Source organism: Bolinopsis microptera, chromosome 5 (genome assembly GCF_026151205.1).
Source record: "Bolinopsis microptera isolate Bmic1 chromosome 5, MBARI_Bmic_1.0, whole genome shotgun sequence".
Classification (NCBI taxonomy): Eukaryota; Metazoa; Ctenophora; class Tentaculata; order Lobata; family Bolinopsidae; genus Bolinopsis; species Bolinopsis microptera.
Genome location: NC_087076.1, coordinates 13,434,705 through 13,455,157, shown reverse-complemented (window position 1 = coordinate 13,455,157; position 20,453 = coordinate 13,434,705). Strand labels below are relative to the sequence as shown.

General features: G+C 36.4%; 1 protein-coding gene across 1 annotated transcript in view; it reads right to left on the bottom strand.

The window, feature by feature from the left end:
• The window catches only part of LOC134815947 (solute carrier organic anion transporter family member 4A1-like), a 28,242-nt gene extending 13,786 nt beyond the window's left edge, over window positions 1-14,456 (bottom strand). Inside the window, exons 1-6 of the mRNA XM_063824560.1 lie at window positions 13,596-14,456; window positions 9,812-11,885; window positions 9,594-9,662; window positions 9,312-9,344; window positions 7,761-7,921; window positions 6,699-6,789 (exon numbers count right to left, since the gene is read on the bottom strand). Of these exons, the coding sequence (XP_063680630.1) occupies window positions 6,699-6,789; window positions 7,761-7,921; window positions 9,312-9,344; window positions 9,594-9,662; window positions 9,812-10,603 (1,146 nt within the window). The 5' untranslated portion in view covers window positions 10,604-11,885; window positions 13,596-14,456. The remainder of the gene's footprint in view (window positions 1-6,698; window positions 6,790-7,760; window positions 7,922-9,311; window positions 9,345-9,593; window positions 9,663-9,811; window positions 11,886-13,595) is intronic.
• Between the last annotated feature and the right edge of the window lie 5,997 nt (window positions 14,457-20,453).

Sequence of the window (20,453 nt, the reverse complement as noted above, 5' to 3'; positions counted from 1 at the left end):
AAAAGCTTTAAAGGACGGGCTTTAGCTCCGGTAAAGAGGAATATCTGAGGTAATTACTAAATAACTGGTATCCAGTTCTCGGTGACTCTCAGACATGGTCAAAAAGCAGTTGTGCCCAGTATAGCTAAGTCCAGCAGTCAACGTAATCAAGCACTACATGACAACTCATTTGCAGTCACTGGACCTCGATTATGGAATGTAATCCCAACACATATGCACACCATCGAGGATCCTATGCAATTCAAAGCGGCTTTAACGAACTTTGTGAAGTCATTTCCGGACGAGCCTCCAGCTCCAGGATACAGCCGTCGGAATGGAAACTCCTTGCTTGATTGGAGTGGTGATAAAACAGTTTCTACACTGTCCGGGGGGTCGACTTTTTCGATGGCCCGATAGAGGATTCTATGAAACCCTACAAAGTAACAAAGTAAGTAATTGTTTCTAATTGAATGTGGTTTTTAGAACTTTTCCAATGATCATCAGTGAAAATAATGCCGTCTTTAGATTCCTAAGAATGCTCATTTCGGAGCCGGATAATGAGCCGGATAATGAGATTAAAATTAAGGAAAATCCCGAAACTCAGGTTAGTAGGGGGAAGATTCAAGAAATATTTTGCAATCTCTGTTTGTGGTTTTGAATCCACGTGTTCATTTTTGAAACTCTATACAGTTAAACCAGTCGGCAAATTGAGCACCCTAAAGTATGATGTTGTTAAGACTGGACGTTTGCCGTGAAAATTTATCGAGTTAGAACTTCACGTACATTTTACAGGAGCTCAAAACGGTCAAATTTCAACCAATTTTATGAGAAGTCCGACTAGTAGGCACTCTAAGTCATTAAACTCGTCCTGATGTTTGATAAAACACAGTGCAGGGGTAAAATGGTCTGTCTGTGATTATTACTTTCAGCACGTCTTGGTGGTTGATAAAACATTGTGATAAACGGTTTATAATTTGTGTATGTGAATTGTGATACCTTTTATCTTTTGAGACAAAGTGTGCCACAAAGGAAAATTAATAATTGTAATAATTTTGTCAAAGACGTTCAAGGCTCCTTGATATCAGATATATGCCACCAGGCACCATTCAAACCAAATCAGGAGTCAGTTTTCTGATTATCTTGTCGGTGAAACTTTGAGAAAAGACTCAGTCAGGCAGAGACCTGGGACAGGCAACCTTAGAAATACTTTAAATTCCATCCGTAATGGAAATACAAATGCATGTGCTTTGGTGTTTTGGTATCATGAGCCAGTGTGCTGGGGTGAATCGCTGTTAAAAATGCGGCAAATGAATCCCTGCCTTTTTGTTGGTCTAGTACCAACTTGCTCTTGGTACTAAAAACAATGTTCAGAGCACATATACGGCAAACATATTTGGTAATGCTTTCGTTACATAGCTACTCAATACTCGTGCAATAAACTCTGACCTAGTGTTATGAATCTACTTTTTATAACGTATTCAGCTCGGTAGATATTAGATAATTGACGGGTGTTTCACGTCTAGTTCAAATTAACAGACTCCCAAGTGAGCTGAGTTGACGTAAGTTATGATAAAATCAGACAAATAAGTGAAAATGTCAGTAATTTGAACTCTGAGGTGTGATGTGTTTTCGAATTAAAATCTGCCGGGGTTGAATAGGGCATAATACCTTCAAATCAAAACGTCAGTTTTGAACAACATGATTTCAATATTGTTGTATATATAGCGTAATAATTGTAAATTTTAGAGTCATACTCTCAAAGTCTGGAAAAACGGCTCCAATGATCTCGGCAGTCGCTTTAACGCTCACAGAATTTGTCTGTATTTTCCTCCATACTTCATTGAAGAATTTAATATTACCGAATTTGAGCATATGACCCGATAAGATTGTCTCAAATTTTGTTAAATTCCGTATACTATACTATTACGCTGTCTTCTCTATCGGCCCTAAAATTAAAAGTGACAGACAAAGTTCGAGCCCTAAAATTAAAAGGGGTCAGACGAGCCCAGGGCACGGCTGTATCATTTAGTCTAGTTTGTAATGTATGTGCGATTCATCATGAGGTGACTGGGCTAGCACTGGTACTAGGTGGCACCAGTAACGTAATTAAATAATGTTCATTCAGACAACTTGATAATGTGAACACCCAGAGGACGTTTAAAGGAGAATTTATCGCTCGCCCTCGGATCGAATTTCGGACAATGGCTTGAACCAAAATAATCGCAAAATCTGTGCATGCGTCGGTGTTAAAAATGATATTCGCTAAAAATACTTACTTACTTTAGGTACTTTAGGTTGGTTTGGCAGGGATTGCTTCTGGACAACAGTAACTAGTACGTCCTCCATTCATTCCTGGTTCAGATCTTTCTGTAGATTCCATTCCAGGAGTGAGTTGTTGGTGATGGCGGTGTATCCTTTGGTTGGCGGGGTATCGGGAAACGTCTCCAAAAATCGAGCAAGTAATACCTTGAAGGGTCCTAGAGCAGTTAAAATGTTCACTTGTCGTGGGAGGAGGTTCCATAGTCTCGCTGCATTCACTCCAAAGGAATTCTCGTAATGAGTGGCCACTGATCGTTGCGATTTGTTGTTCAGTGGTGGGACTATGGCTTTTATGCCATGTCGAGCGTTTTCCTTGAATACCATGTTGATGTCATTTGGAGCAAGGTCGTTTGCCATCTTCCATGTATGGATCAGGATGTATCGCTCTCTCCGCCTCTGCAGGGAGAGCAGGTTCAGCTTCTTAAGACGGTCCCAATAGTCCAATTGCTGACAACCTATGATACGGCGAGTGTAGTTCCTCTGAACATTTTCGATTGCTTCTATATCGGTGATTTTGCTGGGGTTCCAGACCGGGCAACAGTATTCTAGCCTGCTCCTCACCATTGTTTTGAAAAGGGTGAGCATCAGGAAAGGTGATCTGTCACTGAAGACACTGAAAACCCACGATGCCATTTTCTTAGCAGTTTTCAGCATCTGATGGATATGGGGCGTCCATGAGCAGTCATTTGAGAGGAGTACTCCAAGGTCTCTGACTGTTTGCGTTGGTTCGATAATTTCCCCGTTTGTTGAGCTGTAGCTGTAGTCTTCGTTGGAGAAGGGAAGTTCTCTCAATAGCAGGGATTTATTCAGCTTGTAGTTGATAACTTCAAATTTGGTTTCGTTTAGCTGCATGTTATTTTGCAGGGCCCATTTGATGACATTAAACAGATCTTCTTGAAGCAAACACCTTGCTACTAAATCAGTAATTTTGCTTATAAGCTTCGTGTCATCAGCAAAGACCTTTCCAAGAGCAGTTAATAACGTGTCCAGTTGGTCATCTATATACAGAATAAACAAGATTGGACCTAACACAGTTCCCTGTGGGACACCACTTATCACAATCTGGAAGGACGACTTTTCTCCTTCGACGACCACTGTCTGCAGGCGATTCTTTAAGAACTCAGCAAGCCACTGTAGAGTTTTGCCCGTGATACCGTAGCGTTTGGCTTTAGCTAGAAGAATGTTGTGATCCACTTTGTCAAACGCCTTGGCGTAATCAAGGTATATAACATCCACTTCATCGCCACTATTGAGGGTCTTCAGAATATTGTCTACATGGTCCAAAAGTTGAGTGAGGCAACTCCTTTTTTTACGGAAACCATGTTGGTGCGGAGACAAAAAGCTGTTTGATTCCATGTGCTGGACGATGTGTTTTCTTAGCACTCTCTCGAAAATCTTGATTAGATGAGACGTGATGGAGACTGGGCGGTAGTTGGCTGCTGATGTGCGGTCTCCCTTTTTGTATATTGGTGTTATATACTGGGTCTTCATACTTGGTGGTATTACTCCTGATCTAAACGAATCGTGCCAAAGTAAAAATATAGGGACTGCAAGGCTATCCTTACACTTTGTGAGAACTTTAGCTGGGATATCTCCATCAGGAGTTGAAGAGTAGGGATCCAGTTCTTTAATGGCTTCTACTATGTCGTCCACAGTGAAGGTTATGCTGTCCAGATTTCTATCTGGGACGGGGTTTAGTCCAGCAAGGCATGCGTCGACGTTGGCGGCGTTGGGGTCGCTGAATACTTTGACGTATTGCGCCTGGAGAAGCTCTGCTTTGTCAATTGCGTCCGTTTTCAGAGTCCCACTATTATCTCTGATGGGGGAGACAGACGACTTCGTCTTAGCAAATCGTTTTGCATAGCTGTAAAAGAAGCGTGGATTCGTTTTGATAGTGCTTACAGCTTTAGCTTCATTCTCATTCAATTGCTTAGTAATCAGTTCGCTAATTTCAAATGTGAGTAGGCTCACTTCTTTACTCAACTTAGCAATGTTTTGAGAAGACGGGTTTCTTTCGGTGAGGGCTTTAATGCGTACATTAAGTTTTCTTCTTCTTCTTTTAAGAACATACTTGTCTCGCTGCTGGCGGCTTTTGCCGGTTGAGGTCGAACTAGAATCTGCTGTGTTGTTTTGTGTATGACTATGGAGGAATTATCATCTTTGTTTTCAAGAAGGGCATTTCGATTCTGGGATTTGAATTATCGTTTAATGAAATTTAAAAATATAACGTATTTTAAAATATTATAAGGAATTGATGTGTAAAATCTAATTCTATTAACTTTTTAAACCAAACAAAGATTTTCTTTGACTTAACAATTCCGTTAATCTTTCTAAAATGTCATCACTAAGCGAAACTAAGGATGCTTCTTTGCATCCTGCCCCAAGATTATCAAATAAATTTCTGCATACGTTACGTATCATCGGGTGTTTGATATTTTAAAGAAAAGTTTTAAGGTTATCTTTTAACAAAACAGGAGAATGATTTGCAACATTTTTGTAACTTCAGGAACATACTGGTCACGCTTAGATACCAAGAGCATCTCGAGGTTTTTGTATTAACTTAATAGCCACTCACAATTACCTACCACACACAATATTTTATAAGTCTTTAAGTAACACAACTGTTGCATAATGTGGTCAAATGTCAGAGCAACATCACCAAATTGCGTTCTGACCATCACAAGGTCCCCTCAATACGAGGTCCCCTCAATACGAGGTCCCCTCAATACTTCAATACGAGGTCCCCTCAATACGAGGTCCCCTCAATACGAGGACCCCTCAATACGAGGACCCCTCAATACGAGGTCCCCTCAATACGAGGTCCCCTCAATACGAGGTCCCTTCAATACGATGTCCCCTCAAGCTATATTTAAAATTGTAAGTGTCTTGAAAAGCAGCTGCGGTTGACGTTTCTTATCGTTAGCAAGTAACGAGACACAAAAGTACATGCTATCAAAAAGCTATTTTGTTAATAACCATGGAGTATGGACATGCAATGCATGATATTAAGATTATCAATGTTACATCATATCAGGCAACTTGTCTTGTAGACTTGGCAAGTTTCGTGTCGATGTTAGAATTATGTGTGTATGAAATGGTGTGTGGTTGATTTGTAAGATGGTACATTGTGTATGTGGTTAAGATAAACAACACTCAGTTTACTTCGTGTCTTGTTTTATGTTTACTTTCAGGACCATTTTAATTTTTAACTTGAACTATAAAACCACATGATAGTTAAATATAAAACCGCTAACCACTGCATATTATCAAATTATAGTGATGGCGACCGTGTGTTGAATTTAACTTAGCGTTAATACGAAATAATTGTAGGTATAAAACACTTCGCAAGTTTAAAATACAATAACCTCGGTTCTAATTTTGATTTTGAGGAAGGGTTAAAGATCGTCGACTGACAAGGAATGGATGATTATTAAATTACTTTGAAGATTTACGACGAATGACCGGCTGGTTTTCAATTAATTTATATAGTAACATACTGTGTGTACTATATAACGATATTTTAGAATTATGTGGTATGATACACGTAATACTAATATAACACACCTACACTCTACAGTGTACAATGTACATTATAACTGTACGATAGTTGAAAATGCAGAAGCCTCATGTTGACTAAAATGTGATTGTTTATTTGTGTCGACAAAGTGAACCTATCTTTCTTAAGAAACAGCATTATATGTAACAATATATATTTTTTAATGTAAGCTTTGGATATCATATTAATATTATATTTTTGGTATTAAAGTAGACTTAAAGCCTTTAACGGAAGATGCCACATATCGAAAGATGCCATATAAATTATAACAGGATAAATGGCAATGAAAACATCAGTAATATCATTTCCGCTTAATTTCTTAAATGTCCTGGTTGAAATTCCACGTCACTAACGGTCATTCGCTTTAATCGTTTGAGAAGATACCTAAATACAGTTACGTATAAAATCATATTTTGGAGTCATGCGCAGCCAGAATTTAACCGTTTCATTTTGCAGAACGCATTACCAAAATACAGATCATATTAGTGTAAAAGTTAGAGGGTTATCCTTCTATAATCGACTGTGAATTTGTTAATCTATCATTAGCCCCTGGTTCAAATCGTAAGGAAAAGTTATGTCATACTGAGCAATAAAAACCATGAAACGTCTTCAAGTCGCTTCCTGGCCGATCCTGATGTCCTAACTTGCTCAAGTGTAAGGAGTAAGGATGTATTACATTATATTCTATGAGGGAGCTATCATGACTAACACTAACAGCTACACGGTTAACAATGATATTGGGAAGAAAGTAACGAGAGACCTCTCAGACATATTTTAGGATTTCCAACATTAATTAACACTACATGCCTGATAAACATATTGTAAGCTACATTATTTGACAAACCTTGACTATAATCCCGCTGACTATAATTCCTCCCGCTGCTCCAGGAACTGTCACACCTCCGGTTATATAGGCTGCTATAGAACTTGACACTCTGAAAAAAAAAAACAGTGGGATCATGTAAAAGTTCAATATATATATATATAATATCATCGGCTAATGACATAATAAGGAGAAACAAAGCTTTATCATGATTTATTGTCAGTGGTTGTATAGAATACTTCAAATGTTGGGTTATAAAGCCAGACAAGCAGGATATGAGAAGTAGTCTCTACTGCACATATTACACCCGGTAACCATGGGTACGCCATCACACGCAGCGCTACTCTTCATCAGCTCACTCAATCAACATGGCTCAGATGCCTCATATGGAATAAACATGGCTACATATTGTAGCTTATCGTGTGATTTGTTAATGAAGAATAATGTTCTGAAGAAAATTGTCGTTTTTTGCAGTGCCACGCCTTTAACAATGACGGGTACTATGTAAAGAGGCGATTATCGCGTCGTTTAGAAACAATAATTTAGGCCACCATTGTGCCACTGGTTTTATCTTTTTATTTATCTGATCTCCGTACCGACTAATCTTTCAGAGTAATCAGAACACTCTGGATGTTTAGTTTATCATATCTCTTGGATTGTTACATTTAAATTACAATGTTCTCCCCTATAATTGTGTCTTCACTGGACTACACTATATTATATTATAGTATATTATATAGCCACGGACCCTCAACAATGGTATGTTTCAGGGTTAGCACTTAGAACTGGGGCATAATAGGGACAGGCTGAGGTTGTGGGGCACAAATAAGCAAGGTCATTATGTTTAGTATTTAAAATCACTATTCACCATCACTACGTAACCTTTAAAATATATATTATAATATTCCTCCAACAATCAAAATCTTAACTCTGGTAAAATAATAATTAATGGATTCAGGATAGCTCTTAAGTCATTAAATAGGGATTTTAAGGCTCAAACTCGATTATGTCTAAATCAGATCCCTGTTATATCTCACAGAATACAATTAATATTTATTTAGTCAACTTGTTACTTGTACTAACCCGAACTGGGACTCTACCATCTTTGGTAGCCACGCAGCAAAAGCGGAGATAATCAGAGAATCAGTGATAGACCCAAGAACTATCAGAACGAACACGGGGTTCATGAGGACTCCCTTGAGAAGGGGGAGCATGTCTTTTAGCAGGGCCAGGAACGTATGGTCCTGAAATGGAAGTATCTCTATTTAAGCTTTACAATTAAATACCACTGATTTAGTTATGTGGAATGTGATTGGTAAATATCAGCGTTAAGCATGCTTAATTTTAATGAGGATATAATTGGAAGACATGTTCGTAAGATGATTGGACTGATTTGATTTAATGTGATTGTTCATTTTTCTTATCGATTTGGCATTTCAGCTTCTGGTGCAACTAATTCACTCTAGATAAACCTGGTCTCAAATACAGTACAATGTTCACAATGTATACAATGTATAGAATCTCACTAAAATATTAGCCATTCATTAAAAAACTGGTCAATTCTTATGGGAGGATCTTTAATATAATTTGCTTTTTCGTTTTTTAATAAAAATGCGATCATATGCTTTTGTTGAAAGGATTAAAATTGATTATTTAATATCAAATTTAACAAAGAGAAATTTGCATTTAGGGATAATACGTTATATTGTACTGATTGCTGCAGTTCTTACAACACATTTAAAAGCCAGGAGCTATTGTTTCAGTTAATGACCGTGACCACTTCGCTACTACCAGCTGGCTACAAATCTACAGGGTGTTGTCTTGCAATATCTTTATAAACAAGGCAAACATATAGGAAAACTTTCCCATTATTCTAATCTAGACAACGACATGACGTTTAGATTACATTGTACATGAAATTTACAAGTGTGACAACGAATTTAGCCTTCAACTAAAGTTTCAAAAGTTGTTGAATACGAAAGATTTCACATACTGACGCAAAAACTTCTTTATTGCGGTTTAATTTCTTTTCTAGAGGCGTTTTTCAGTTCTTCGACACTTTTGGGCACAGGATCTCTTATAAACAAGGCTTTACAGACTTAAGGGCTTAAATCAACCTAAAGAGGAAAGAACTTTTTTTGAGAAGACACAAAGGGTTTAAATCAGGACTATAGAGTGGCCAGGCAAACTCACATTGTTCGTACATCCTTGCAGGGTTTTTGAAACACCCTGTAAAACATATCAAGTATAGGAAAACTTTCCCATCATTCTAGTATCAAGACAATGACATGATGTTTAGATTACATACATGAAAGTTACAGGTGTGACATCGAATCTACCCTTGAACTAAAGTTTCATTTTAATCAGCACACGAAAGTTTATCAACTAATTTGCGCTACATGATATATAATTATACATTGTACCAATATTTAACAAGTCAATAATCAATAGGAAACACTGACAAGCTAATCCAAGAACGCACACTGAAAAGTGATCTTTACATAGAAAACATGAATTACCAGAACTACAATATAGCATACAACAACAAAAAAACAGGGTTATAAAATAAACCACATCTAGCAAGCATGCAGTAGACGTATATAACCCCAGCTAGGTTTTAGCTGTCTCTCTCACCTCAGCAACGGTAGCAGCCTCATTAGTAGGGGCCTAAGAATGTAGAATGCTATTATTGATCAGAGGCAAAATCACAAACATACCACAAGGGGGGGGGTGTGTAGGAGATGTGTAAAGACAATTCATGAAAATCACTCATGAAAGCATGCAGGCACACTGTGCTGCATTCAGTGCCGTCAAAAATCGAGTTATTTGACAGGAAAAAATGACGGAGGCAGGTAAAGACCATGGGAGAAAAAAGGTATTGCAGAGTGATGGTTAACTTAAATAAATCGATTTTACCTCCTCTCCATTTGCAATTTGGATGTTCAACTCAAGCTTCTTTCGTTTCACGTCTTCACACTCTGGTAGCTGCAGGATTAATCAAAGAATGTGACTTCAAATTTTATCATATATCCGCAATAGAAAGGTTATTTCATATTATTTTCATTGCCGAACTTAATATTCCACTGAATTGGCAAGAAATTTGAGACTTTAAACATGATACATTCCAGACGTACCTGTGCAGGAAACAAGAGTAGGAGAAATCCGAAAATGTATCCAATAAGTGCACAGATAAGAAATCCAAGCCACCATGCCCCCACCCAGTTTGCATTATCTACAGTCAAACCTTCTGGTGGTTCACCCAGACTTTTGTAAAATCCCAGAAATAGTCCACCCAGAATGTATCCCACAGCTGGAGCTACGGCACCGATTCCATAAGATATTCCGAAATATACACTCACTTTTAGAGGTGAAAAGATTTCATCACAAAAAGTGGTACCAGCCGTGTACACAGGTGAAGCACCAAGCCCAATTAAAATTGAACCAATTGTTAATAATGTATAAGCACCAGAATTACCCATCGTTTCGTCAAGGCAGTCACTCTTAATTTCTGAATTTGTGGAATCTGATGTTTCACATAAATACATTTTATCTGAGTTCTTTGCTTCCACTATATTGTCTCTTCCATATATAAAATGAGGAAGTGCAAAGAACAAGGCTCCTGTAGACAGCAAGATCATTCCAATGCCCAAAGTTCTTGGTTTGTGCGAACTACCAAAATGAGCAACAACAAGCACTGTCACAGCTACTGCAATATCATAATTACTGGGGAACAATGCTGCTTTTGCACTTGACATCTGGAATTCCACTTGGATGGTGGTCAGAACAACGTTCAAGAAGCCTGAGACTAACATAGACTGAGCAGCAATACAGCCACACCAGAGGAAAAAGTAAAAATGGGGGGTAAATATCCGTCTTTTCTTCTCTTTCATTTCATCATCAGATGTGGACACTGCTAATGATGCCATATTTCTGAATAATAGTTTGTGTCAACAAATCATTACAATCATTACAATACAGGGGTTTCAATATCAAGGACACCTGAAAATTCGAATAGGAAAACAAATTTAAATTGTGGTATTTATTAATAACAATCAAAACATATCATATCATAAAAATAAAGCTGTGCGTTGGTTGACTGCCTCAGTAAGGTGGATAATTTAAGCTTGAAGGTGCCCCGCGCATTTACAGAACCTCATGCGGCGATCACATGATCATGAGGACCTGTGAGCACCAAATTTAATTTAAAGTTTCTAGAAATCATACATGATCACTACAAGTTACTCATACTCAATAAAGCCAAAACAGAAATTATTCTATACCAAGGCCAACAGTAAGTACATAGTGTTATTATTCTATGCAATCAAGCTAGAAGTTAGTAATTATAATTTTACAGTAGGATTTCTCGGAATTCTGAGTTCAAGGTGTAAAATCAGGCCTCAACGTTTTTGAAATATTTGTGTATAAAAGTTCAAACAAATTATCGATTTCAGACTTAAAATGCAACTTTGAAAGCATCCGTTATTTTGAAATAATTTGTACATTATCGTAATCAGCTTTATGGGACGAAACTTTTAGTAACAAATTTATGATTACTGAGAAAAAAAATAAATTGAACACATTTAAAAAATTTGTTCCAAAGAATTTGTTACTAAAAGAAATATTGTTTGGCGCTATTACAAAATGAAGTCGAGATAGTGGTGTCAGTAGAATGGTAGTAACAGATATTATGTTATATTATAAATATCTTCTCCCTTTGTATATAGTAACATACAAATTTGAATTTTATTGCCATTACAATGAATAATAATATCACAATAAATATAAGTAAACATCCGATAATAAACTTGTTAGAACCAGTATAGCCCAAGATGCTCTACTAACAAATAAAAAGAACTTGCAGGTTTCTGACGCGCATGCATAGGCCATACTGATCTAGCTATAATTCTACGTCATAGTAAATACTCTACATCATTTTTAAATACAAAAATAAATTTAATCAATTAAATAATATCAACATGACAGTCAATATAACCGAAAATATTCTGATCGGAAATATGTAAAGGAAATTTATTTTTAATTCTTTTGCTGCTGGCTGCAACTTACGCTCGGCACCGCACCAAAAATTCGCGGTGCCGCGCCTAAACTCTAAATATTGTTGAAAAAACGAAATTTAACGAGATAATTTAGCATGCTGACCTCGTGGGATATTACAATTATACCCGTTCTGGTTCCAGACGTAGGTTAGTACTTAAAGGGCGTGTAAATGTGAGATTTGACTTTCGTATATTAATAACATATATCTTTCCTTGAATTCAGAATGGTCTCCTAAGTAATTACATCAAACAACGAACTTTCTAGCACACAAATTACGCTAGATATCGCTTGCTTACTCTAATTCAGTCGGAACGTCAAAGTGTCTCCCTTTCTACTGCCTACTATCAATCTACGTGTTACTGCAGTCTTTGTATATGATTTGTGGCTGCTTTATTTTACTATTTTTAGGCATTTCAGATTTCCAATTTCGTTTAAATTTTTAAATACTCTTAATATTGAAGTCATTATTGTAACGGTATATTAGAACCAGACAGAAACAAAGTGTGAAGGGCCTAAACGGAACCCCTCGGTTTCAGTTCCTTGCCGTACAGCAAGGACAGCAATATGAGATTCTCCTGCATTAAAAACTTAAGTCAGTTTGCCGGTTTCACTATTATTAAGTTTATATGCAATTCATAATGTCATTGTTGGCCCTCATACCCTAACATGTATATTTTGCCTGTATTCTCGTTTTAGTTACCGTCTTATTTTCTACTTCTGTTGAAACTGTGCTTGAAGTAAAAATATAAAGAAATTTGCAGAGGTGACAAGTTCGATGAAGCTTAAACTATAAAACTGTAAAATTATAATTCCGTAAATATCTGACATTGCTATTCTAAACCCTAGTGTTTATTACACCTTGCTGAAAATCAGCATAGTGACCGTCTGGTGAAGGGTATAGTTCTCTTATCCTCTTCACAACACATGATGGGAGAGCATATCTCCGACCCTTTCCGATAAATCTAAGACAGCAAATTTGCAAAAAAGTTCCGTAAGCAATGTGTCTCAGGCTTTCTGGTTTAATTTTGCCTTCCATATCTCGGCAAATCTTTTTGCACACGGGAAAATTGGAGTCATTTCACAGCATGAAGCTGTTGTATTTGCCAAAACTACACAGTTTTGAAATGCAAACAATGATTATCCTTACAATGTAGGCAGCCTCTCAAAATAACCTCTGCGTACAAGGAGGAAACCTGCTGAAAACCTATATATGTAGAGCCTACTCCAGAGCGAATAAATCCTATGTCCTAAAAAATAGAAATCTATATGACAATCTAACATTTAAGAAAGCCATTTTATTGAACGTCGATGAAAACATTAAAAACTATACTCTTCTTCCCTTCGACTTACATAATACCTCATATATCATTAAAGACATTCCTACGACGTTCCATGGGCTAAAACCCCCTGACAAGAAACTTATGATTGATCAACAGATGTCACGGATCAAAAAGTAATCATTGTTCGATTTAATAACTTTTCAATTATCATTATTTCCTTATGTTTGTCTCCTGTGTGACACTGACGTGTAATTGTATACTTATTTATGTAACTTTCTGTTAAACCTTCAAGCAAAATATTTGTTTTGTGGCTAATCGGGAAAATAAAAGGTTAATCTAAGAAAATAAACATAGCATAGACAACAAAAGTTTGGAGAAACGTAGCAGACACACAAACACAGCTAGAATTGAGAGTGCTTGCTAATGGAGGAGACACCATGACGTATACAGTCATTTTTTATTTTAGCGCTAGCGGGGTGAAGGAAGTAGATAGAGACTTCAAACTTCGACTAAACTGTTGCTGTAATTAAACTTTTGGATTACAGAGCACTAAACATGTGTCGTAAAAATCGCATTTACTCACCCTTTAAAACAAAAGCAGTTGACAAAAGGAGCCAGTTGCCTGTGAGAGCTTTACTAGCACCCGATTTACCTCTGGGGCACACACCCAGGCCTAAAACCAGCCAAACACAAAAATATATTATCATCTCTAGTGGGTGGATTGATTCACAGGACATTTATCAGCACGCAGCTGCCGCAGTAATATGAAGTTTATTACATCGTCTCGCAATTTCAAATTGAAAGACCATTGGGACTTCTATGAACAAAATCATAAAATTTCAGAATCTTATTTTTAAAAGAATATTGAATTCTAACAGAGGTACAGTTCTTCAAAATAGGGACAAGAAATGTTGACTTCGTCGCATCATTTTGTGACCATGTTAATATCAAAAGTCCTCTCTAGAATCAGAATCAACTGTATCATCCATACTCCTTATATGGATTTTTCCCGCTTTTCAAACTAAAAGCAGATTTACCCCACTTATATACTCAACAAATGGCGGATGGGGTCCACAAGCCACAAGATACCACAAGAGACTTGCTGAAAAACTATCCCAGAAGAGAGGAGAAGACTATGCGGCTATTATGTGTTACATGCGCACCAGGATTAGATTCTCAATCCTCAGGAGCACCCTGATAGCGGTCAGGGGTGAGAGAGGGAGACGGCAATCGTATACATTGCCAGTCAGTGTAACTTCGTTTAACTTGATACCTGCCACCATGGACTATGAATGTTTCTAGACACTATCCTTTTGATATTGAGATATTGGTATCTCAGATCACGTGTACATCATTCCTTTTTTATGACAGTAATTTATTGATATGAATGATTTCGACAATAAGTAAGTAGGTAAGTGAAAAGTCTATAAAATGTGACAGAATTAACCTCATTTCCCAATAACCAAGTGTGTGTATTACGCAATCATTCAAAACAGTGCATTTTAGTGCCAAAGTTATCCAAGTATTCAATGAAACAATAAATTTTCACAACAATAAATTTTATTTCTAAGCAGTGCATATGGGAGTATTATATGGGTCACGTGGTTAACGTTCAGAACTTCTGGACGTGCTAGGTTAATTACAGATGCCAAAATTAAGCCACTATTGTGGCTTAATTTTGCCTGGTGAATGAGCAGCTTCGATAAAAACGGATTCGGAAAAGTCAATGCGGCACTCGGGTTTCTGATATCATTATCGGTATATTGTCCATTATCTGCGTTCTGTTTTCGTAATTCATAGTTTCAACAATAGTGAGTTCTAAATATTATACAACTTTTTATTAACCGACTATGTATGAATGAATGAAATACCTGAAAATCCGCTCTACTATAAGTCAAAAGCATAAATAACTCGTAATAGAATGATTCTTAAAAACTTTAAATAAAATTTGGCGCTCACAGCTAGGTCCTTGTGATCACGTGATCGCCGCCGGGCCACGTAAGCTTTTGAAAATGCTCAACGCGAACGCACCTTCAAGCTTAAATTATTTATTTTACTTTGATGTAGCCAACTCGCTTTTGGCTTTATCTAAAGTCCTTGGGCTTGCAGTAGCGCGCACCCGCCGTTTTTACTTTAGCTTTGTACTTGTGAAACCAGCGCGGCCGCAGCGGCGCAAAAACACATGGTTAGGTGAAGTAGCCAACCAACGCGTGGCTTTATTTTAAAGATATGATATGTTTTGATTGTTATTAATAAATACCAAAATTTTAAACTTGTTTACCTAAAACTTGTTTTTTTTTTGTTTATCAATATCTTCAAATGAACGTGTTCACAAACAAAGCAAAGGCTTGTCATACGTTGTTGACCTGCCGCGCAAGAGTGCGCGGCGCGGCTGTATCGCGTAGCCGCGACACATAGTGAAACGACAATGGGGGTCAAAACGTGATACAATGCGCGGCCATATCATGGCTATTCGAGTGCGCGGCGGGTCTACAACGTATGATGCAAGTGTAACTAGCGTTGCAAAGCAAAATTGTCCTTTTTATTTGAAGGTTTTTTAGTTCAAATTAATTTATGATTTCAGCATTTAGACATTTAAGCATGCAAAGTCATTGATCTGATGCGAGTTTATAAGTTTTGTTTTCTCTAAATATTTGAAGTATTCGAAGAAATGGCAAGACGGGCCCAAAATATTCAACAATGTTTTCCTTTACAAATTCAACAAGTTAGACGTATAAAAAAACTATTTTTATGGTGCTTTATGATCAAATTATTAAAGTACTTTTAATAAATTTATTTATTGTTTAAGTTTGCCTACTATACAATAGTATGTACACGTTGTACGTGTAATGTAAATATAGTGTGGATAAATGCGAATATATGGACACGTTCATTTGAGTTTGAGGATATTGGTAAATATAAGTGACCCTATTAAAAGGCACAGTGTAGTTGACTGTGTCACACTATGAAATTACATAAACCCTTGATGGTTAGGATAATCGTCTCATCTTCTAGGCTAACTTTGTCACATAACGATATCTTAATCAGGTGATAAGATATCGCTTAAATACGGCCGGCACGGAAATGGTTACATTGTCACGCTATAAACATGTGACGGAGTAAATATGGACCCCTTGCTGACGTTTTTGACCAAACTTTTGTGTGTCCAGTTGATTGGATGGGTACATATGACCATTGCCTACATATTTGACGACTTTTTTCGTTAGATGGCGCACTCAGGTTTACTCTGTCACACATTTAAGAAAATATGTGAACAATGTTTAGGGCACCCTGACAAGCAATGCTGAGTTGTGTAGGTTTATTTGATGGCCTGGAAGTGCTGGGAATCGTTAATATCACATAGTCGTAAGGAATTAAAACACAAAAGGCACAAACAAGTTTACTTTGTCACATAAATAATAATTACAACATTTATAAACCGCCTTATAGCTAATAATAATCTTGATGATATCTGAACATATTGTGTGAAAGTCAACAAATAATGATATAACAGCTTGAACCCCTTATATTACGTACTATGGATAAAAAACACTGCTAGTACCATGCACCAGTTACATAAATCATTACCAGGTGGTAATATGTTAACAGTGTCACAATTAAACTACCGCAACATGGTCAATAATAGGGTAATTTCGTCACAAACAAATTATTATAACTCAGTTAGCTCCTTGCTGGCAAAATAACTAGTTTAAATCAAAATGTTTTTGATTATGAAGTTACATAGTATTCTAATAGAGGTATATAGTTCTTCAAAATAGGGGCAAGACATGTTTACTTTGTCACATCAGTTATTATAAGAGTTAGGTAATCGTCATAAGATTAACAGATCTTTTTTGTAGTTTGGATCGATTAATATAGGCAATAAAGCAGCCTATGCTAATTTTAACACACTATCTTGATATTGTTGGGACAGGGAAAGTTAATTTTGTCACATTTTTAGTGACTTTGACAAATTTAACAAAAGATTGTCAAACTTGACCTCTGATGTTCTGGAAAGTGTTCTATTAATCTTTTTGAAAAAATTTTGAATTCTAATAGAGGTATAGATCTTCAAAATAGGGGCAAGACATGTTTACTTTGTCACATAAGTTATTATAAGAGTTAGGTAATCGTCATAAGATTAACAGATCTTTTTTGTAGTTTGGATCGATTAATATAGGCAATAAAGCAGCCTATGCTAATTTTAACACACTATCTTGATATTGTTGGGGCAGGGAAAGTTAATTTTGTCACATTTTTAGTGACTTTGACAAATTTAACCAAAAATTGCCAAACTTGACCTCTGATGTTCTTGACAGTGTTCTATTAATCTTTTTGAAAAAATTTTGAATTCTAATAGAGGTATAGATCTTCAAAATAGGGGCAAGACATGTTTACTTTGTCACATTAGTTATTATAAGAGTTAGGTAATCTTCATCAGATTAACAAATCTTTTTGTAGTTTGGATCGATTAATTTAGGCAATAAAGCAGCCTATGCTAATTTTAACACACTATCTTGATTATATTGGTGGGGCAGGGAAAGTTAATTTTGTCACATTTTTAGTGACTTTGACAAATTTAACCAAAAATTGTCAAACTTGACCTCTAATGTTCTGTTCAACAATATTCTATCAGTCTTTTCTGAAAGAATGGTTAATTCTAATAGAGGTATAGATCTTCAAAATATGGGCAAGACATGTTTACTTTGTTACATCAGTTATTATAAGAGTTAGGTAATCGTCATCAGATTAAGAGATCTTTTTTGTAGTTTGGATCGATTAATATAGGCAATAAAGCATCCTATGCCAATTTTAACACACTATCTTGATATTGTTGGGGCAGGGAAAGTCAATTTTGTCACATTTTTAGCGACTTTGACAAATTTAACCAAAAATTGTCAAACTTGAATTTTTTGTGACAATGTTAACATCAAGTGATCTTAACTTGCATCAACTACATTGTCCTTAAATAAAGTTTTCCGCCTTTCAAACCATAATCAGATAATAATTCGCCCAAATTTAAAATCACAATATAAAATTCCATATATTGTGACAGAATTAAGCTCATTTCCCAATAACCAAGTGCCTGTATTAGCTAACTATTCAAAACAACATATTCTAGGGCTATGATTGGTAGAGCAACCATCAAATAATGAGTTGAAAGGGTTTTGAGGACACCTCACAGTAGAAAAGAGGTATGATATTCCGAGTGTGACAAAGTTACCCAAATGTCGCCTTGTAACCGTTCGATCCGTGCCCTTTAACCAATGTTGTATCATAATTGTTAGATTGACCTAATCTACTATATTTCAGACCAAGGAATGATAATTAGGCAACTGCAGTTAACTAAGTCACACAAAATGTGACATTTGAACCATTATAGTGCCTAACAACAATAGATTTTCTTTCTGAGTAGTGCATATGGGAGTATGGGTTACGTGGCTTATGTTCAGAGCTTCTGAACGTGCTAGGGTAAGAGATGTCAAAATTAAGCCACTATCGTCAAAAACGCTATTATTTTTATTTACCAATATCCTCAAACTCAAATGAACGTGTCCATATATTCTAAATAACTTTGCCTACTATGATCGTTTTATATATGTGGCTGATCTTAAGTTTTAGGAAGTTGGTACTATGCTATATATTATGAATGAGCTGCCTTTGGAAATTAATGATTACATGTCTAGTCATTGGACTCTGCAAAGGTGTATCTAAAAACTTTTCTTTTCAAACTGCAAACGTGCTTACGATATTGACACCTAATTACTTTTTTAAACTGCTACCTCTTTCAACTTAGCATTTCTCTAATTTTTCTACTGAACAGTGCATACACATCACACATTATTTTGATATTTTGTGTATCAAGTCTCATACTAATTTTGCATGGTCGAGAATCTAAATATGGAGTGCTTTTCAACTTCTTGTGTCCTGAATTGTTTTCGTGACACACCTGTGCATTTTAAGTTGTTGCATCATTTTAATAAGAGATTCATTTAGAGTCAAGTTATCGCCAAGTCGGCTGCAGTATTCTGTTCCTGCAGGGTGCATTTTCTTCATATCTACCTGTGTCCCTGTCACTGTCTCCAAACCCGGTCCATATTTTAAGCAATTACATATTATTTCTACCATAAATGAACCCTGATGTTAATTGTTATTGATATAAGAAAACAACAATTTCAAGAAAACAACAATTTTATTTAGTATCAATTAGAGCAAACATAAATATATTTATATATATGCGGTACCCCCAAATTTCACATCCATTGTTTCTGATGGTACATCGTTATACATAACAGACTGCTTTTGTTAGTCAAACAGCTTTTAAGTAAGGTAAGTGCTGTGCCCCTAATATCGTAGGAGTTTAACTTGCTCAGAATAATGTTGTGGTCAAGGGTGTTAAAGGCTTTGCGCAAGTCAATGAATATCCCTAAGACATGTTTATTGCCAGCCAGAGTCTTTGTAATGGAGTCTTTAGATTTGTGTAGAGCATGAGTGGTAGAATGGCCTTTTCTAAATCCAAACTGTGAGTCTGTCAGTTCCCCCTTTAGATATGGAGAAATTATAGAGCCGTTTGTAAATGACCTTCTCGAAAATTTTTCCGAATAAAGGTTATATTGATACAGGCCGATAGTTTTCAATACATTCCTTATTGTCTTTCTTGTAAATAGGAACAACTTTACCAGTTTTAAAAATACTCGGGAATGTACCACCCTGTATACATGTGTTATAAAGCCTGGCCAAGGTACCAGCAATGAGCTTTGCCGATTTGCTGGTACCTTGGCCTTGGATATAGTATTGATAGTAACTGACGATAGTAATGAAATTGTTGAAATTGCTGTTTTCTTGAATACTTGAATCAAGCGTTCTCAATAATTAATTAATAACAATTTCAAAAAAGGGGATCCTCCACATGTAGCTGAGACACCAAACAGCAAGTATAACAAAGTAGCTCTGGGATCATGTCGTCCGCAAATCTTACATAATATAAAAGCTACAATAAATTATCTCTAAAATTTACGTAAAAAACTTAGGAGACCTCATAGCTCGTCTTCTGAGGGATGAGATTGAAGGATACATTATCCAGTCCAATGTGCTGGGCTTTTTTGTCTTCCTCTGATTCCCCTGAGCTGAGTGCTATGAGTGTGCTTCATAGCACATTCGATTTTTCTGATAACCAACTTATATATAAAAGTTTGTATATATACTGAGTTTAAATTCTATAATAAACTCCTTCGGGCTGCATGATATTAAATTGTTTAGAAACCAATCCATGCACCCGTCATTGTGACATTCTATATTTGTGTCCAGCTGGTTTTAGGCCTGGGTTAGTGCCCCAGACATGGTAAATTGAGTACTAGTAAAACTCTAGCAGGCAATTTGTTCATTTTATCAACTGTACTGGTTTTAGTGTAGCCCTATGTCTGAAACCAGAATGAGGAGC